The 22238-nt window shown below is 42.4% G+C and overlaps 1 protein-coding gene across 1 annotated transcript in view; it reads right to left on the bottom strand.

The window, feature by feature from the left end:
- PSIP1 (PC4 and SFRS1 interacting protein 1) overlaps positions 1-9114 on the bottom strand; it is a gene marked incomplete at its 5' end in the record, with an annotated part of 32026 nt that extends 22912 nt beyond the window's left edge. The window contains 4 exon segments of the mRNA XM_042447747.1: positions 1457-1595; positions 3224-3300; positions 9048-9075; positions 9077-9114. Coding sequence (XP_042303681.1) covers positions 1457-1595; positions 3224-3300; positions 9048-9075; positions 9077-9114 — 282 coding nt within the window.
- Positions 9115-22238: the final 13124 nt, after the last annotated feature.

Genomic DNA, 22238 nt, shown 5'->3' with positions numbered 1-22238 from the left:
TTTTGCCAACCTAAAAGGAAGCGGCAAAAAGCCAACTTTTCCCACCCCGTTGTGGCTTTATGGAGCTCTTGCGGTGTCTAAACACCACTGCTGGAGCGCCTGGAAGCCGGCTGCCGTGTGGGCAGCAGGGCAGCATGAAGCCAGTGCATCTCATGTTACCTGACTGGGGGACAGACTGATTTTTTTCCCAGTGTGTCAGGGATCAGTACTGTATTGCACCCAATGGCTACAATAGTTTCTTTCCTGGAAACTTGCCAGGAATTGGTACCCAGTGGCGTCTGGGCTGGCATTTGTTTATGGACCACCACTTTGAATCGCTCTTCTCTAAACGATACAACCAAGCCCCCACCTCCACTCTCAAGTCTATATACTTCAAGAACTTACTTCTTGCCTTGTCTACAATCCTGTCAAAATCTATACTGGATATCATTCACCCACATTCCAACATCTGTGTTCCTAATTTACTTTGGCCAAAGCCACCCTTCCTAAGGAAAAACTCAAGAAATCTTAAGACAGTGTCAGGAGGTGGTGATCTACTTATTTGCTAAAAGTTAAGCAGATACAGTGCGCCCTTACTTTATGCGGGAGATCCGTTCCGTACTCCCCGTGTAAAGCAAATTCCACCCATGCTTGAGCCCCATTTAAATGAATGGGGCTTGCATAGGCGGCGATGTGTGCATGCCATGGGTGCGTGCCCCACTGTTCCCTATGGGAAGCATTGCCCCTTCTTCCTGCGCGGCTTTCAGCGTATGCTGAAAGCTGTGTATGACGCGGGCACACTCTATTCCAAGAAGGACTGGAAGCCTAAGTGGTGAGATGGGAATGTCAAACAGTATGTAAAAATACAAGACTATATGGAAATCTGTCCTACCCACCACTACTTGTAGCAGAATATGGTAACATATTCATCTAGAAGATAATGGCTGAGATCCCACAAGACTGATGGCATAAATTCATTAATCTCCATCAGGGGACCTATGGCAGCGCTTGAGGAACAAGAATGTCGTCTTCTTCTCTGGGTACAAAAGAGGAGATGGGGGCTCCCAGGAGTGATTCCATCCAACAGTGAATTAGCCCTAGGAGTGCACCTAGGAATCGCTTGGTTGTACTTGTGCACATGGGGGAGAAGAACCTACTGTCCCCACCTCACCCCAAATAAGGGTGGAAGCCATTTCTTCAGTCCCAATGCACAAGGACAAACTGAGAGCTCCTGGATGGACCTCCATGGCCAATCAGTACCTGGGGCAGTGGTGACACCTGGGGAGCAAAGGATGCCTTGTTCTGCAACATCTTTAAAGGCATTTATGCTTCTGTAATCATGGGCTATACCAGGGCAGGAAAGCAACAGGATTTTTAGCCAGCATCTCAACAATGCCAGTGTAGTTAACTAGAGAGTTGGAGCTGATACTCAATTGAACAGGAATCCAGTAGGAATATATCATAATATGGAACTTACCTGCTGAGTAGAAAATTTAACTTTGGGGTTGTTGTCTATTTCCCATAATCCCTCATTAAATCCTTTTCTTTTATTTGGCTTGCCATATTTTTCTTTATTTTCAGCATAGGGGAATATATCTTTTGGTCCCAAAAATGCTCTATAAAAGAAAGGAAAGACTTAAATATTCTATATGTACTCTGTATTCTATCCATTGTGTTAATAAATTTCTTATTAAAACAGCTGTTTTCAAAGGGGCTATTGTTTTTATATTTATCCTATAAGAATATCTTTAAATGGCTTCTAACTTATTTTTGAAAAGGCTCTTGACAAATGCCTCACCAAGTACTCCAGATAAAAAACAATATCTGTGGGAAAATACTAGAAGCCCTCTCAGAGGTTGGCAGCTGGGATAATCCATGTCCCCAGCACCATTTATTCCCAAATCATTAGAGGAATAAGGAAAGCTAGGTAGCAATTTTTACAGAGAATACAAACTTGGATAATAAACTCTCAAACAGCCCAAAAGCAATCTAAGGATCTCTATGAACTAGGAAGCCAAACTGTAGAAATCATTCAGCATCTTGAGGGTGAGACACACAAGAATGAAAATAAATTATGAAATATGAAATCTAAATAGATTGTTAATAAGTTTGAAACTGCACTACAAAATGCACATGGAAAAAAGTGCGTATGTATGTATTTATAAAATGCTTGAATTTCTAACATAACTGAGATTTTACTAGGCCTGGCAATGTTACTGCGATGAAAAAGACCAATTCAAGGTTAGAGTTATTATGGAAGGGCTGGAAACAAACATTTATATGTTATAGCACCACACACACATGCATATCCACATTCAAGTAATATGTATAGATCTAACTCCATTTCAGAAATAATACTGTAGCATCAGGCAAATTACAGAGTAACTAAAAAAGAACTGTATTACAAAATGTGGCAATGCCCCTGGATCACAAATCTTGATACCTTATTCTGCTTTGACACTGATGCTACTGCTTTTGCTACAAACAAGACTGAAAGATTTATGAAAGGCCTAATCCAGTAATAACCAAACTCCTTTTCTATAATATATTTCTATGTAGGTGAACATTGCCTCCAACCAAAATATTTCTTCCTTTTCAATAATGAGAAACATAACCTTTTAGAATAATTTAAGGGATACTAAAGAATGAGAAATGAAGGTAAGTGAGCAAGACAGCTCTGTTTCTCTGATTTTCAGCTTCATTTACAGTCTAGAACAGTGGTTCCCCTAACATTTGATCCTCCAGATGTTTTGAACTTCAGCTCCCATAATTCCTGTTGGCCCAATTGGCTGCAGCCTCTGGGATCTGAAGTCCAAAACAAATGGAGGACCACAGGTTGGAAACCACTGGTCCAGGACATCTCCTCAATGGCCAGGGCAGCAGAGAAGTCCTCATTTCTGTTCTCATCACAAACTAAAAGTCAGGCAGCAGTTTCACTCACTCAAGAGTGACACAGCCTCCCCTTCCTGGCACATGTTTTGTTTGTGGGCAAGGCCATAACCACAAGGACAATGTAAAGCAGGTTAACTAATTGGAATCTGAACCTAAGAAACTAAGATTCTTGAAACTAGTGTCTAGAAACCATTGGCTCCACTGAGTTTAGCCTGAGTTCATTTTCTTCACATGCTCACTTATGTGCTCCAGGATAAAGATTAATATTGGTAAAGACTCTTTATATAATCCATACTTCTACAGCCACGAAACTCTATCAAAACTAGTATGGCTTTCCATCCATAGTACTTACGTTTCATGAGTGCCAAAAAAGAATATAGGCATCTTATTTGTAGGTGGTTTGACTGCTCCATCAGGAACTTCATCCACCTAAAGGCAAAAAATAATAATATTTGGTATAACTATGATTTGTGGGTTTGAGTAAAAAACACAGAAAAAATCATAGATCCAGAATATCTGGGGGACCAAATAAGGAAAGCCCCTAGACCTCAGCACAGAAGATCAAAGACACAAATTATTCCTTTAAAATCTACTTAGTCAAATGAGCAAAAGAGACAGAAGAAATTATTTTTAAAACCATTCTCAACTTAAAAACCTCTCAAACCAGTTCCTGCTGAAACTATGACAATTTAACAAGTCACAAACTTCATCTGACTCCATGCTCCTGAGACACCAGAGCCCAATATTCTAGACATGGGTCCTCATGATTTCTAAGCATGAATCATGCTTTTTGACATAAAATTTCTACAAAGCCTCCTTCTCAATAGCACTCATATTGGTATCCTGTTTCAATTTTGAAATGTATGCAACTATTCAAACCTGATGCTACAATGGAATACAAAACAGTTTTGGCATGGACCTTTTAGTAGCCATCATTATATACGGAATCCCTTAATTTATCTCACACCAGCCAGTCAAACCCAAATATATCAGAATTGGTGAATATCAGCTGAGGGGAAAAGCAACTAACAAGGATGACTTGGTTAATGAAGTGCAAGAGGTGCGATCCTTAGGTGGAAGTAACCATGTTCTCCTGGAGTTTGTTATACAATGGAAAGGAGAAGCCAGGCATAGTCAGACACGCATTCTAGACTTCAGGAGAGCGGATTTCAGTAAACTTAGAGAAATACTGGGGGCGATCCCATGGTCAGGAATACTAAAAGAGAAGGGAGTTCAAGATGGATGGGAGTTTCTCAAAAGGGAGATACTGAAGGCACAAATTAAAACAGTTCCAGTGAGAAAGAAAAATGGGAGATGTCGCAAGAACCCAGGATGGATGACCAAGGAACTTTCAGCTCAGCTAAATTTTAAATGGAACATGTATAAGAAATGGAAAAATGGGGAAATCACCAAATTCAAACAATAGCTAGCAAGTGTAGAGATAAGGTCAGAAAAGCCAAAGCACAGAATGAACTCAGGCTTGCTAGGAGAGTTAAGAACAATAAAAAGCTTTTTGGATATGTCCGCAAGCAAAAGGAAGAAGAAGGAAACGTAGGGCCATGGTGGAGAAGATGGCAAATGCTAACAAGAGACAAGAAAAGGCAGAATTACTCAACACTTTCTTTGCCTCAGTCTTCTCAGAAAAGGCAAAGGTGCTCAACCTGAGGAAATGAGCGAGGACAGAAAGGGGAATTTCAGCACAAAATAAGTAAAGAATAGTACAGGAATACCTGTTTAACCTAAATAATTTAAGTCTCCAGGACCAGATGAGCTACATCCAAGGGTATTGAAAAAACTGGCTAATGTAATATCGGAGCCAATGGCAATAATCTTTGAAAACTCCTGGAAACAGGAGAGATCCCAGCAGACTGGCGGAGGGCAAACGTTGTCCCCACTCAAAAAGGGGAAAAAAAGGATCCCAACAATATGATCGTCCAGTTAGTCTGACATCAGTACTAGGAAAGATTCTGGAGCAATATTAACAAAGAGTCTGTGAACATCTAGAAGCCAAGCCATAATCACAAAAAGTCAACATGGGTCAGAGAAACAAGTCAGCCAGACAAATCTAATCTCTTTCTTTGATAAAATTACCAGCTTGGTAGATGAAGGGAATGCTGTGGAATAGTATACTGTATCTTGATTTCAGTAAGGCCTTTGACAGGGTTCCCCATGACATCGCACAAACAAGCTTGTAAAATGTGGGCTGACAAGGCACTGTTAAGTGGATTTGTAATTGGTTGACCGTCGAACCCAAGGGTGCTCAACAATGGCACCTTTTCATCCTGGAGAGAAGTAACCAGTGGGTCCCGGGCTCTGTCCTTGGCCCAGTACTGTTCAACATCTTTATCATGATTGGAGAAAAAATTGGGGAATACTTCAAATTTGCAGATGACACAATTAGGAGGAATAGCTAATACCCAGAGACAGGATCAAAATTCAAATGACCTGAATAGACTAGAAGCTGGCCAGAGCTAACAGAATGACTTCAACAGGGAGAAATGTAAGGTACTGCACTTAGGCAAAAATGAAGCACAGATATAGGATGGAGACACCTGCTTAAGGAGACAACAGTGAAAGGGATCTAGGAGTCCATAGACCACGTTGAACATGAGTCAACAGTGTGATGCGGCAGCTAACAAGGTCAATGCGATTTTAGGCTGCATCAAAGAAGTATCGTATCTAGATCCAGGGAAGTAAAGTGCCACTATATTCTGCTCTGTCAGGCCCCACCTGGAATATTGTGTCCAGTTCTGGCGCCACAATTCAAAAAGGACATTGAGAAACTGGAGCGTGTCCAAGGAGGGCGACTAAAAGGGTGAAGGTCTGGAAACCTTGCCCTATAGGAACGACTCAGGAGCTGGGGATGTTTAGCCTGGAGAAGAGAAGGTTAAGAGGTGATTGATAGCCCTATTTAATACTTGAGGGATTCATATTGAGGAGGAGCAAACTTGTTTTCTGCTGCTCCAGAGAACAGGACCCGAGCATGGATGCAAGCTACAGAAAGAGATTCCCACCTCAACATTAGGAGGAATTTCCTGACAGTAAGGGCTGTTCGACAGTGGAACACACTTCCTAGGAGTGTAGTGGAGTCTCCCTCCTGGAGGTCTTCAAACAGAGGCGGATGGCCATCTGTCGACGATCTTTGATTCTGGATTTCCTCATGGCAGGGGGTGGACTGGATGGCCCTTGCGGTCTCTTCCAACTCTATGATTCTATGATTCTAGAACTGTATATCATACTTGGCACTGATTATTTAGAGTGACTATTACGTTTTGTTTATAGACAGACTCACCAAAATGTTTTCATATCACTGACACAATTACCTGCTTCCACTTTTGTGCACAAATATACAGTATCCCCAGAAACCTGCCTTATCAGGGATGAAGCTGTGGACTGATGCATCTGCTTGACTGCTTCCATTTACAGGGGGAAAGCTAAACCAACGGCTTTGCTTATCAGGTCCTGTGAACCCAGGAGCAGCTAATCGTTCTGGTTTGTTTGTTCTTTCCAACAAACCAAGAACAGAGTCCATGGCTTGTTTTTGACCTGTCTTTGGATCTGTACTAATCTTAACAAACTAAGGCCTGTTACAGACTGCCAAAATAAAGCTGCTTCGAGTCTCTTTGGAAGTACAGTGGTACCCCGGGAACGAATTGATCGCGTTACGAAATTTTCCGGGAAACAAAAGTTAGATTGGAAAAAACTGTTCCGGGTTACGAGTTTTTTTCGGGTTACGAATTTTTTTCGGCGTGGACGAAATTCAAACGCAAAGCGGGGCTACGGCTTTCCAGCCGCTAACGGAAAGCCTTTTCGGGTTGCGAATACTACGGGTTAACGAACGGAGCGGCGGAACGAATAATTTCGTAACCCGAGGGACTACTGTATGCTGTTTAAATATGATGCATGAGTCCTACAGTCTGGAGCTCAGGAAAGCCACATTCCATTCCTAAGCACTGGAGTGCAGCTTTATGTGCAGCTTCCGGATTCTTAGGATGCATGCATCATTTAAACAGCATACCTCCAAAGAGACCAAGCAGCTTTATTTGGCAGTCTGTAACAGGCCAAATGACTTTTCATTTTTTGCGGCAAACAGATGTCAAAAACGAACAACACCAAAAAACAGGAATCTTGGAAGGCTTTTCATATGGAGCAACCATGTCCCAGAGAAACACTCAAAACAACATATGAATTTCACATTCATTAATGTTGTCTCCTGGAACATATGAGAACACATGCTCCTGGAATCAGTGATTTTTGATGATGGCTCAGACAAGAATAATCAAAGAGCAAAAGTCAGCAGAATGATGTTCTGGGGTTGCTTTTTTATTTTTTAACCAGGGCCATGACATGCTTGGTCATATTTTTTACAAAGAGTTCACGGACAAGAGTGATATAGTTGGGTAAATATGGGGCGTCAGAAACCAGTATGATCCATTTATTTTGTGGCCACTGGAAGCATGCTCAGATCCCATCCTTGGTGCGCTCAAGTGCTGGATGCAGGCTTTAAAAATAATCACGCAGAGTTTGCTACATTTAACGTAAATCAGTACAGTCTGCATCCCGGGTTCAACTGTCACAGCCTAAAAAAATTATTTTAAAAAAATCCAAAAAGTACATTTGGATTTTTCTATTTTATATAAGGGACATTTCGCTACACCACTGTATATAATGGGACCCTGATTATCCATGGATTTTGTAATGGAGGTACTGGAACCGAGCCCCGAGAATAACCAAGCACCCACTGTATAGGCTTTGGTAAAAATTAATTGGCTTCCATAGCCTCTTTCATTACATTACACCGAACAATGGTTCCCTCCATTGGATGGAAGGGGCTACAAATCCCAGATCTCAGTCTTAAATTCAACTGCGAATCCCAACCAGATCAAACTGGGATTATCAACAGAGGGGGTATGAGTAGGAACCATGCAGCCCGCAGGTGTTACTAAACTGCAACCTCAGCATTTTTTACTATGACTAGCTCCACCTCAAGAAAGCAAGGAAACCTCCTCTGAACAAATCTACCAATAAAACCCTACGATAGTTTTACCTTGTTGTTGTTAACTGCACTTCAGTGGATCCCAACTCATGGCGACCCTGTGGATGAGACATCTCCAAGACTCCCCCGTTTTCCACGCTCTGCCTAAGGTCACCTTAGGGTCCCCATAAATCAGAGACGACTTGGAGGCACAACAATACTGGCTAGGGCTGTTGTAGTCCAAAGCCCAACAACTGGAGGAATGACAATTCTAGGGATGCAAGTCATGCCTCCTTACTGGTCAGCTGTCTGAAGGTTCAGACAGGCTACATCTAACTGGTTTCTTTAACCCCTTCGCAAAAGATCAGTTGCCTCTCTCAATATTTCAAAGATTATGGCTTTCAAAGATTACAACATTTAAAACTTCTTTTTTTTTTAAGTCACCGACCAAATAAACCTGCATTAAATATCTAACCCAAATATTAGGTATAACGAACAACCACTTTATTTAGACCAGGGCTCCCCAAATTGTGCCCTTTAAGAGAGCTGGAAGTCAAAATCCTTAAAGAGCACGTTTGGAGACACTGATTTAGATAATTAAGGTTTTGATCACGAAAGTAAGAAGGCTCCTTTTTCTCAAAAGCGAATAGAAATATTAACTGTGCCATTGGAGGCTGTTTGTATGATAAGGGCAACCAAACCCATCCATAAATGAAGGGAAGAAAACAACATGTGGCATCTGCATGTGGTTGGAAGTCACTTCCAGTGACAAAAACACCCACACAAACACATACAACTTCCACTCTCCCTCCATATGATGCTGGACCAGGAGAGGAGGAATCCTACAAAAACAAGAGCCCAGCTTTCTTCGAGAGGAGGACAAGTGCATTTTTGTGTGTGGTGTGTTGTGTGTGTGTGTGTGTGTGTAAAGGAGGCATGGAGGAGGCTGGGAGGTGTTGTTAATGCATTTTTGCGTGTGTGTGTGTGGAGGGGGAACTGGGCATCAGATAGCAATAGCAGATTTCTATACCGCTTATATCATGCGCGTAAGCACCCTCTAAGCAGTTTACGATGTGTAAGCTAACAACGCAAATGTGGCGTTTCCACAAGGATATGGGGGAAAGGAGGCAGTGTTGGATGATAGATGATGATGGATGGACAGAGGTTGTTACTGTTGCTGTGGTTGTTGTGAGCGCCTTACCCGGGCTGGCCAATGGGGATAGCCTTCATCTTGCGAAGATCAGGTCCCCAGGCTTGTAATTTGTAATCGCGAGTCATGATGCCCTGTGGTCCGGCAGAGGAGGAGAGTGGAGGACGCAGCAGCAGAGGGAGTTTTCGAGTTTCAGCAAAGAACGAGGTTCTCAGTGCGGAGGATCCTAAAGGGGAAGGGAAGAGGGAGGGAAGGAAGGAAGAAGGAAGGAAAGAAGGAAAAGAGAAGGAAAGGTAAAACAGAGCAACATCAAGGTAAACCACGGCGCTATACACACATAATACTCTATATAGATACACACACTATATACTCATATAGACATACACATACACACAAACCTCACCTCACCATATACTGTTATATACACACTATATATATATATGCCATATACTCATATATAGACCTACACATACAACACAAACCTCACCATATATACACATACACACTATATATATATATACACACATGCACTATATACTCATATACAGACTTACACACAAACCTCACCTCATCATATATATATATATACACACAATATATATATGCGCTATATACTCTAGTCACAAACATACCATCAACCTCACCTCACCATATGTATATAATACACACACACACACTATATACATATAGATATACACACTATATACTCATATACAACTAATACTCAGATAAGCCTACACAAACACACAAACCTCACCTGTATATTTGCAAAATATATATATAAATATATATAATTTCTTCTCTCCCCCTACCTCTCCCTCTATATATATCTAAGGAATCCTTATATATCTAGATTATATACAGATATATATATAATATAGAAATATATATATATATATATATATAATATATATACTTATACTCTCTCTCTTATACTCTTATATATCTCTCATCTCATCTTCAGGCGTCTCCCCAGCAAACCGCTCTCCTCCTCCCCTCCCCCTCTTTCTCAGGGCCAACCGTTCTCCTCATCTTCCTCTCTCCCCTTTTGGCGGGAAGAAACTCCCTCATCGAGGTTCTTCATTCGCCACAGGCTGCTCCTCTCTCCTCCCTCTCCTCAACGACGCCAGCCAAACCGCCCCCCTCCCTCGCTCCAGTCGCGCGACCTAGCCCTCCTCCGCGCACGGCGCACAAGACCCCAGTAGCAGCAGCAGCAGCAACAGCAGCACAGCAGCAGCAGCAGCAGCAGTGGTGCAGCCACCAACCCTACAGAGACAGCGAGAGACCACACCATCCAGCACCTCGCCCCCCTCCCCGACGACGCTGACAACAACAACAACAACAACACCTCTTGTCCTCTCCAGCCCCCGCTCGCTCTGCTGCTGCATCAAGGCTGCTAACACAACAACGGCAGCGCCGGGCTCGCTCGCCTCGCTCGATCTTTCTGTCGCGCGCCCCGCCGCCGCCATAGACTTACATAGAGGAGGAACATAAATACAGGCACAGGCGTGCGCGCGCCAACTACTACTGCTCTGTCCTCCGTTCGGCGCGTACCAAGTGGCTCTTATAAAAAGGGGAGGATGGGAGAAAAACGAATAAACATACACGAAACATAAACGTCTCTCTTCTCCTTCCCACTCCAGTTTATCCTTTGCCCCCTTCAGCTGGAAGGAAGGAGAGACAGGAAGGGGCAAGACAAAACCACCCCCCTCTCTTTGGGAAGCAGTGGTTCGCTCCTCCCTCTCCTCTCCTCCTCCTCCTCGGCTTGTTTGGCCCCCTTTTTAGGCATTGAGAGGAGAGGAGTCATAGGAGGAGGGGGGCTCTCTGAAGGGGCTGTTGCGGTTGACTCTAAGGTCCTAGTAACAAAGCTCTTTGGAGCCCTCCTCACCGGTCACTTCTTAAGTAGGCCACAAACCTCTGTGAGAACCACAACACAAACAATAATAAAAATAATATACATTTTATTATATCCCGCCTCCGTGTAGCACAACGGTCCCCAAAAACAAACAAAAACACCATATATAGATATATAACACACAATATATATATAGATATAAAAATATTATATATACACTAATATATATATATATATATATATACACATACACACACACACCCTATATATATAATATGTATAACCACACACACTATATAGGTGTATTATTTGGTGGAAACAGGTGACCACAAACGGCACCTTTCCCAGGACATGTCCTCCATCCCAGCCTTCTGTCCAGGAGGGGTTGATTTTATTTTCTTGCCTTTTTTTCATAATCTTTCTTATTTCTTTTAAAAACTAATAAGCAAATAACCATGGCACATATTTTGTAGCTCATTTGCTTCTCAGTACTTTCTAACTACAAATCCCAGATTCCATAAGATGGAGCCATGGCAGTTAAAGCGGCATGAAACAGCATTAATTCGCAGTGTGGCCAGAAGGGATGTCAAAACACTTCTTGTTGCAGTTTTGTGAGGAACTGTAGAAGAACTGTTCAGAAGCACCCATATATCTATACAACTACACTATCTTGAGAGCAGCACAAGAAAGCGTAAAAAGCATACCTTGCATATTGTTACCAATGATACATATACTAGCATCATCTACTTCTTAAGACAACCCCAGACCTTTCTTTCTCCTTATCTGCCATTCCTGTCTGTTTTTCCTCCTGATTCTTCTTCTTTTCTTCTTTTCTCTTACTTCTACCCTTCTTTTTTTTGCCCTTATCTCCTTTTCTCTCCTCCCTTCCCTTTCCTTCTCTTACCTCTAGCTTTGGTAGCTCCTACACCATCTTAGTGCCTTTGCACATCCTTACTAGCTTTTCTTTCTTTTACCTTTTTAATTATTGCTTTCTCTATTTTACACCTTGTGTTTCACCTAACATATGTTTCTTCTCTACCTCACTCCAACCGTTTCAAGTCCTTTATTTTTCTCCTTCCTTATCTACCTTTCCCTCCTCCTCACTTTTGACCCCTTCCCGTACTCCTTACGCCTTAAGCACTTTAAGATATCTCACCATCCCTTCAAGTAACAAGTAACCCCCCAGCCAATCAGCCCTCTGCCAGGAGGAAGTCAAAATGTCTCCATGTGGACAACACAAGGAAGAAGCACACATTACATTTAAGAGTGAGCTTCGGGCACGTTCAAATTTCTTCAAGTCCGCCCAAAGTGGGCCAGGCCAAGCGGGCAGGCAGTCCAACCCCAAACCACTGCACTCACACGGCCATCCCAAAGTACAAACACCACAATCCACAAAACGACAACCGGCTGTCCCAATAAAGGATTGCTGGGGGGATGGGATTGTTGTACGCACCACCCCCACATAAGGCTTGAACTTGGCGGATGGATTAGCGCGACCATGGCACTTAAAACCAAAATCGCATTGAAGGACCTAGAGATGCTATAGAGAACCCCCACTAGGCATTGTAGCCCCTCCAGTGCAATTCTGTGGTCAATGCTGGCAATGTCAACCACAGAGTTGCAATGGAGGACCTAGAGATTCCTATAGAGAACCCTCCACTAGGCAATTGTAGCTCCTCCAGTGCAATTCTGTGGTCAATGTCTGGCAGATTGTCACCACAGAGTTGCAATGGAGACCTAGAGATTCCTAGAGAGGGGTGTTCTCTCAGGTAAAAACACAATTTTCCCACATTCACAGTGGTCCTGTGCTCCTAACTCCAGCGAATGTGGAGGGACAAGTGTAATTCTATTCATGCTTTTTTGCTAGAAAGCATCATCATGTCCACTCCAAGGGATGTAGGATTGCAGCATTGATAGTGAATGCAAACTAGTTGTTTCCCCTGAATCCCTACTATATATAACCTGGCTGCTTTCTGCGGCATCTGCAGTCAAAACACTCTGGGGACAATATGAGAAAGGAATAATTGAGAGAAAGAGAAAGAAGCCTAAGCTTTTATAGACTGAGTCTACTTCATTAGGTGCATCTGATGAAGTGATCAAGATTTTCATGCCCTCAAACTGTAGAGTGCTGTTGTCAGTGTGAATACAGATACAGTACTGATCTCCTTTGGGCAATACATTACAAATCCACTTCATAATAATCTTGTTTTTTAGGCCTTACATCCCTCTCCTTTAGTATTTCATGTTACAGATTGAGGCTTTGAACTCCCCAACTGAAGCAGGCTCACTAGATGTCATAACCACAAAGAAGGAATAGGCAAGATAAAATGTAGGGCATTCAATAGAACTGTAGGAGATTACCAAAAAGAAGAAGAAGCTAAAACACTCCTATAAAGATAAATTCATGCTTCTCAGTCATGCTCAAAATGGAAGAAAATTAATTCCTCCTGGACAGAAGGTTGAAATATAGGACATGTCCTGGAAAAGGAGGACATCTGATCACCCTGATCTGGAGGTGTAATGTGGTGCACAAGAAAGCAGAATTCAGAGAGCAACTGTTTTCCTTCAGTAGTTGTATAGCTGTAAAGCTCTCAGCTGCTTCCCTAGACTCCTCAAAGCTCACTCACAGAAGTAACTGTCTGGGACCTTTCACCTTACACAATTACATTGTGATGTTCTATTTCATAGAATCATAGAATCATAGAGTTGGAAGAGACCACAAGGGCCATCCAGTCCAATCCCTTGCCATGCAGGAACTCTCAATCAAAGCATCCCCGACAGATGGCCATCCAGCCTCTGCTTAAACAGCTCCAAGGAAGGAGATTCCACTACACTCCAAGGGAGTTTATTCCACTGTCGCACAGCCCTTACTGTCAGGAAGTTCCTCCTAATGTTCAGGTGGAATCTTTTTTCCTGGAGCTTGCATCCATTGTTCCGGGTCCTGTTCTCTGGAGCAGCAGAAAACAAGTTTGGTCCATCCTCAATGTGTCACACATTCAAATATTTAAACAGGGCTATCTATCACCTCTTAGCCATCTCTTTTCCAGGCTAAACATATCCAGCTCCCTAAGTCTTTCCTCATAAGGCATGGTTTCCAGACCCTTCACCATTTTGGTTGCTCTCCTCAAAACTGCTCACTTTCTCAATATCCTTTTTTTAATTGTGGTGCCCAGAACTGGACACAGTATTCTATCTTGTACTTAACTGGTTTGGCTAAGAATGTTTCTCCTTGCACTTTTGAACCAACAATGACTGTGCAGTTAAGGACCAGTATTCTACGTTTAGCCTATGCCAAAGGTATAGGTACCTTTTTTCTTATACACGTATTAATGTAATATAAGGTTTATATTATCTGTGATAGCTGAAACTGAATTTCCATGTAGAGAAGCAGTATATCTCAGTACACCACATACTAGAAGTTACAGGGAAATTGCCTGTTGGTTCCATGCCCTGATTGTAAGATGCCACAGGCATCTCTTTGACTGCTGCTGGCAACTGAATGCTGGATTAGCTGGATCTTGTCTTTATATAATGTCCTTTTACATCAACTCGTGTTAGTTTCAAATTCCTGCATGTTGCCCTTGAGTGAATTGATGTGCAGCTAAAATGCTGCCTTGAGCTCCTAGAAGGAATAGTGAGTTATTAATGTAATAAATCAATACGCTTCTTAGCCACTTCAAAAACAATAGGGGTAATATTTGTGAATGTGTGCAGTAACTGCTTAATATTTCACCATGAGACATTGTAAGTATTTTTATGTGTTTTGATGTTAACATGCTGGATTAAGCTCTGCTTTTTGAAAGCTATTGGCAATGAAAAAAGTGGAAAGGGGAAAAATGGGAAATATCTGAAAAAGTCAATGTGATTGGACAGTTCACTGATTTAGTAGATAATGGATGTCATTTTACTGGATTTCAGCAAAACACTTGATAAGGTCCCATATGATATTTGATTAGAGAACTAACTAAATATGGAATAAATGGAAACACCATCATATGGATTCATAATTGGCTGGAAAACCATGCTCAAAGAGTTGTCATCAGTAGCAGTGCTTCAGACTGGAAGGAGGTCCAAGTCAAGTGCTGCAGGATTCTGTCCTCAGGGCAACACTCTTCAATATTTTTTATCAATGATTGATGATGGAGTTGAAGGGATCCTTATCTAATTTGCAAATGATGCAAAACTGGGAAAGGGAGGCCAACACATTGGAAGTTGTAGCAAGTTGGGGGCAAGTTCAGAAAAGGGCAATGAGGATAATAAGAGGTATGGAGAACAAAACATAGGAGAAATGGAAGGCTCTGGACATGTTCAGCTTGGTGAAGAGAAGGCTGAAGGATGACATGATTGTACTCTTTTAATACCTCAAGGGCTGCTACAAAGAGGAGGGTACTGGCTTGTTCTCTCTGTCTATAAGGGCAGAACTGGTTCTAATGGTTTTAAGCTACAGGAGAGGAGCTTTTGATCGATCATTAGAAGGAACGTCTTGACAGTGAGAGTGGCTTGGCAGTGGGATCACTTGCCTGGAGAGGTGGTGAGTTCTCCTTCTCTGGACATTTCCAAAAAGAGTCTGGACAGCTACTTGCTGTGAATGCTTTAGCTAGAGATCCTGCACTGAGCAAGGGATTGGACCTGATGGTCTAACTTTATGATTCTGCTACCAGAAAACAGCAAAGCCTGGGAATGTTAGTGAAGAAAGTCAAGGAAGAAACTGCAAAGGCAGGTTTACAGTTAACATTAAGAAATCAAAAATAATGACCACAGATTATTTACATAATGTTAAAGTAGATGATAAAAATAGATTTTCCATACCTTGGCTAAGTCATTAATCAGAATGGAGACTGCCGTCAAGAAATCAGAAGACGACTAGGACTTGGCAGCTATGAGGGAACAAGACAAGATTTTGAAGAGTCAAGATATATCACTGAATACTAAAGTTAGGACTGTCCATGCCATTGTCTTGTAAATTTCAGTTTCTATGTATGGTTATGAAAGCTGGCCAGTGAAGAAAGCTGATAGGAAGAGAATCAACTCTTTGAAATGTGGTGCTGGAGAAAAGTTCTATGCATACCATGGATTGCTAAAAGGACCAGTGGGTGGATCATTGAATTATAGGATCAGAGCTGGAAGAAATCTCAAGGGTCATCCAGTCTAGTCGGGGGGGCCATGTAGAAATACACACTGAAAACACCCCCCAACAGATGGCTATCCAGCCTCTGTTTAAAGACCTCCAAAGAAGGGGACTCCACCACTCTCCAAGGGAGTGTGTTATTCCTAATACTGAGGTGGGATCCCTCTTCCTCAAGCTTGAATCCATTATTCCTTGCCCTAGAGCAGATCATGCCCAAACTCTCCCTGGAAGCAAAGATGGTTACTGTAAATGTATACAGTGGGCCAAAGGATTGGGACTTCACCATTTGAGGGTTCACCTTTCAACAAAAGTAAGCATGCTTTACCAAAACAGCACCAACAAATGTTTCCTGATGTGTAAACATTGAGGACTTCCTTAGAAATCCAGGGCTCTCAACCTTACAAAGGAGGTTTTGGCTTGGAGAAGGACTGAGGCAACTTGGATCTCAAGACAAGCATCTTTTTTATTTTGCCTTGCTAATTGAAATTTTATAAACTCCTATCTGAACTATCCATGGCCAGCCTGCATGAATCCCCTTTCAGTAATACCTGGACTGAGAACAGAAACATCTTCAAAATGGAGGCTTGTGACTAACATTGTCATATTTTATTTTAATTCCCCCCCTTGTATGATTTTTAACATTTTGACCTGATGAAGAAGCCAGTGGAGCTTTAAAAGTTTGCAACATGCAATTTGTGCACTTTGGTTGGCCAATAAAGGTATAACTGTTTTTTTGGATGACTAAACTGAGGTTGTTGTATTTTGGCCCCATCATGAGAAGAAAGGACAAACTAGAAAAGACTATAATGCTTGGTAAAGTGGAGGATAATTGGAAAAGAGGAAGCCCATATTTCCAGAGGGATAGACTAAATCAAAGAATGAATCTACAGGAGCTGAGCAGGCAGGATATAGGGTAACCTGGAGGTCTCTCCTACATAGGGTTGCCATGGGTTGAAGGCCACTTGAAGACAACAACACAAAAAGGAAGAATTCAAAGATATACCAGTGTTATAGAATCAGTACTTCTTGTAACACCTTGGAGACTAACTGAAAGAAAGAAGTTGGCAGCATGCAATTTCTTTCTTTCAGTTAGTCTCAGAGGTGCTACAAGATCTCTCTAAACAGAAAATGGAAGAAGAGAGAAAGATGCTTATCAGAGTTTGTGGGAGAGCAATTTAAAAACAACCAACGAACCCGTGCTTAGCTTTGAATAATAAAGCAAATGATGTTTGTCTTTAACACATTCAAATGTAGATTAAAAAAAGAACAGGTGTAATGATACCCATTTTGCCACTTGACAGTTCTGCTGATGTTCTGGCCCCACAGACAAAGCTCACTAATGGTCTGACCTTAGAAACTGAGCAGGGTCAGCCCTTCTTAGTACTTGGATGGGAGACTGCCAATGAATACCATCTATTGTAGGCTATATTTCAGAGGAAGGACCTGGCAAAATCACCTAAGAAAACACTATGAAATTCATGAAGGCACTGTAAACTTATAGGCAAATTTGAGGGCACATACACACACAATATAGTGCCATTTGACAAAGAGAACAAAAATGTAGTGATTTCCTAAAGGTTTCCTACATTGATAGTAGAGTAATTGTTACAAGGAAAACTGCTTTTAAGATTTAAATCTGTTTTAAAATGACAAGTGCCTGTTACACATCAGCTATGGCAATTAAACAACAAAACGTTAAATATAGTGGTTTTCATGCCCCCCCCCCCCATCTGAATCTTGAATGTTTCTTCCATCTGGTGCCACTGCTCTGCCTCTAAAATGGAAATGCTGTAGTAGAAAAAGTGGAAACAATGAATGCAAAATTGGAAAACACTAAAAAGGCTGAATTAGAGCCACGTTGTTTTTACAGAATAAGAAAACAAGAAATAAGAATAAGAAAAAAGTGTGTGTTGACCCATTAGTTCAGCTTTGATGTCATAAGGTTTCTTTCAGGTTTAATGATTAGGAAGGAGGGAAATGAAATGGATGAGAATGGAATACAGTACTACGTTTAAAAATAGCTGGTTACAGTTACTATTAGAGGGACTGAAAAAGCAGCTAGTTACTTTTAGTTACAGTTTTAAAAAGTACTCCCCCCCAAAAAAATATAGCTAATAAAGGGCTCGTACAGACAGGGCAAAACAAAGCTGCTTCGGGTCACTTTGGAGGTATGCTATTTAAATGATGCCAGAAGCCATGCCGAAGCCATGATCCAGTCCTAAGGACTGGAGCGCAGGTTTGGCACCTTAAGATGCATGTGTCATTTAAACAGCATACCTCCAAAGTGACCCGAAGCAGCTTTATTTTGGCCTGTCTGTACCGGCCTGTAATTAATTAGAGGTTTTGGTGTTTGACTAGGAGTCCAGGAGACCAGGGTCTGAATCCCTGCCCAGGCATGGAAACCCACTGGGTAAGTCACACTCTCTCAGCCTAAGAAGAAGGCAATGGCCAACCTCCCTTGGGTAAATCTTGCCAAGAAAGCCCCAGGATAGATCATAATTCAGAAGTGACTTGAATGCACACAAAAACAACAAGAACAGTTTTAAAAAGCCTACACAAGAATGCTATAATAAGCCATTGACCTATGGTACAAAACACACCTATGTGGTAAGTCCATACCCCCCTGAAGCTATAGACATAAATACAATACCTTATGCATAACTACAAAGAGAAACATCAGCCCAAAGATGTTTCACCTTCAGCCAGCCCACAGCTTTCTCCCATAGTTTAATTTTAACTCCAGCTCCTAAACATTTCTCAGTTTGCTTGTTATTAACAGGATAGGACTTGATTTTTTTATTCTAAATTTCTGATGACTGTTATATTTCAAAAGCTTGAAGGTGCTTGCCAGCTATTTGCATAATATAGCCTGCCAAAAGGTCTCAAGGATGAAATAGGGAACTATGAACCTACAAGAGGATGGTTTTCCAACAGCACCAACATTATCCAGTTTAGATGATAAAAGTATACATTAATTTCATATTCCTTATTTTGCATGAGTTTTACTGAAAAAAATAGTATCATATAAAACTGCTTGTTTGGTTTATTCAGACAACTACAGTTTCTAAATGAAACCTGCTGTTGCTAACTGGCTACATACAGTAGGCCAGACAACCTGACCAGAAGAAGCCTTGCTTCAATCTATTTAGGTGAAAAGATTTGGCCCTGCAGTAAAATGTTGCACTGCAATGTATTTCTATTGAGCATGCTTCACCTTCTTGCAAGATACTCCTTTCGTCTCTCCACCCTTTGCAGCTGATAGATCTGATCTGGTTCTTCCCTGAACTTTAAAGAAGCTATTGCATTTCAGGTTTTGTAAACTTCAGATTTTGCTTTATTTTGCTGTATGGCCACCACACACAGCTACCCCCAAATATGTAACAGAGGTCCAAAACACACTGTAGTTTGAGACTGTTTTATCTATCCTGGCTCAATGCTAGGTAATTCTGGGAACTGTAGTTTTGTGAGAGATTTAGCCTGCTCTATCAGAGAGGTCTGGTGCCACAATAAACTGCAGTTCCCAGGATTCCCTAACACTAGGGTTGCCATCCCGGGGGACTTCAAAACTGGGAAAAAATGTAGGACAAGGCTTAAAATGTAGGATATTTTTTAAAAATTTCCTGGCCAGGAAATTAACCAAAAAAAAGGTCCTACATTTTTAAACCTTCTCCAAGGCCTCGCTGGGCCTGGGAGACAGCCTCTCCCAAGCCCCTCGAGGACTCTAGGGCCCCGCTGGGGCCTGGGAGACTAGTCTGTAGGCAAGAGGTGCACCATGTTAAGAACTGCATTAAGCAAACTTAGGCTGCTGCACACTGCTTTCACTCTCATCACTCCGTCCTATGGAATCCTGGGATTTGTAGTTTGTTGTGGTGCCAGGGCTGGGCTTTGAAATCTCAGGCATAAGAGAGGCAAAAGGCTTGGGCTGCATCTACACTGGAGAAATCATCTGGTTTGAGACCACTTTAACTGCCTCAGCTGAATGCTATGGAATTCTGGGAATGGTGGTCTGTTCCAGCACCACAGCAGAATGGCAGTTAAACCCCTGGAAAGCTATCTGACCAAGGTGACCAATGCCCTCACCCCAAAATGTAGGGCACCCAAGCAAAAAAATGTAGGACATGGCCAAAAATAAAAGCTAAAAACACCCATGTAATTATAAATCCATGCTTCTTAGCCAAGATCCAAATGGAGGACATGTCCTGGAAAAGGAGGAGGATGCCTGGTCACCTTGTCTCTGGTCCAAAATACACTGTAGAAATAAAACAATGCTGGGCTGAAATGCCCAAAGTTCCTCACCAAAGCTGCATCCACACTGAGGAAATAATCCAGTTTGAGAGTGACTTAACTGTCCTGGGTTAGTGCTGGGGAATGCTGGGAATTGTAGTACACTGTGGCCCCAGAGCTATCTCTGACAGGGAGTCCCATAACTCTCCAAACTTAGTTGAACTGCAGTGCCCAGAATTCCTCCCCAGATGCATCCACACTGAGGAAATGGTCCAGTTTGAGACTGCTCAGTGCTGGGGAATCCTGGGAATTGTAGTCCATTGTGGCACCAGAGCTCTCTGACAGAGAAGGCCAAATGCCTCAGACACCAGAATTCCAGAGCATTGAGCTTTGGCAGTTAAAGGGGTCTCAAAGTGCAGGGGGGGGGGGAGAGAAAAGCCTGGGAGTGTGACTGAGCTTGGCTGTGGGGCTGCTCCAAGAGGAGGAGGAGGAGGAGGCGGAGGAGGCGGAGGGAGGGAGCCAAGGGAAGTGCAGGACCATCCGGAGCAGCCTCCTCTCTTCCACCGCTCTGCCCTCTGTGGACTATTCAGGCTCCTTTTGTCAAAAGAGCTCTGGTGCCACAAGAAACTACACTTCCCAGAATCCTATAGCACTGAGCCATGGATGTTTAAGGGGGGAGTCAAACTATTTCTGCAGCCTTTGCTACCCCAAAGCCCTTCCTATTTACAAGCAAGGCAAAAGCTCTTCCTTTACCAAGCCATTGAAAACCAACCCAAGCGGAGGGCTGATTGCTTCTTTCCCATTGGTCAGCTTCGGGATAAATTTGCATATTACAATTAAAGGTGTTTAGGGCCTCAAAAACGATCCTGTGATAAAGAATTACAAGAATACTGACGCGGTTTACATTTAAAAGATGAGGCAATTAAACTCCCAGTGAAACATGAACGATTTATGGCCTTTTTTTCTTTGCTCACTGTAACCTGGAAAGTAAGGCTTCCTGAGGGTATATATACCAAGTGGGCTCACTTGGTATATAATAGCTCTGAGTGGCAGATGTTTTAAAGAGCTGCTCTCTAGGCTACGCCAGTGCGCCAGGTGGGGAGAGTGGCGCACAGCCATGCGCGGAGGGACTGGGAACAAGGTGTGGGGGCCCCCCAAACCGGGCCGTGACCGTGAGGGGCCCCCCAAAAGCGTGATTGTCACGGGGGCCGCCGGGTTATGGCATCCCTACCTAACACTGAGCCAGGGCAGTTAAAGCTCCGCATGGCTTTGGCACAGCTTCTGGCCTCTTAATGTATGTGTCATTTAAACAACATACCTCCAAAGTGACCAGAAGCAGCTTTATTTTGGCCTGTCTGTTTGGCCCTTTAGTAGGAAGCGTATTAGCTAGAGAAAGCGACAGATGCTCACACCTCCCCAAGGATACATTTACACTGTCAAAATAATGCAGTTTGACACCACTTTTTAAGTGCCACGACTCCATCCTACAGAATCTTAGGGTTTGTAGTCTTGTGAGGCACCAGCACTCTCTGGCAGAGAGGGGCTAACGTCCTTGTAAAACTAAAAATCCCAGAGTTTCATAGGATGGAGCTCCAGTACTTAAAGTGGTATCAAACTATTTCTGCATTATTACAGTGGACCCTTGTTATTCTCTGGGTTTTGGTTCCAGTATCCCCCGTGGATAACAAAATCCGTGTATGCTCAAGTCCCATTAAATATAATGGCATAGCAAAATGGTGTCCCTTATAAAAAATGGAAAATCAAGCTTTGATATTTGAAATTTATACTTTTTTTGAACATTTTCAAACCGTGGCTGTTGTATAAAAAATCCGTGTATAAGAAGGGCCAACTGTATTATTATTGCTACAAGGTAGATGCTTCCAAAGTCTAACAAATGAGGTGAAGGAGTGATTAAAACAGAGCTCTAGGGAGTCTATGGCAGCTTTTCCAATGCCGACTGCAGCAGTGGGAACCAATGGCTTACAGGGGGCGGAAAGTAATTTATTTTCATGACAGTGCTCTTGCCTTGGGATTC

This window comes from Sceloporus undulatus, chromosome 2 (genome assembly GCF_019175285.1).
Source record: "Sceloporus undulatus isolate JIND9_A2432 ecotype Alabama chromosome 2, SceUnd_v1.1, whole genome shotgun sequence".
NCBI lineage: Eukaryota > Metazoa > Chordata > Lepidosauria > Squamata > Phrynosomatidae > Sceloporus > Sceloporus undulatus.
The sequence above is the reverse complement of the archived record's forward strand: the minus strand, read 5'-3'. Positions and strand labels throughout refer to the sequence as shown.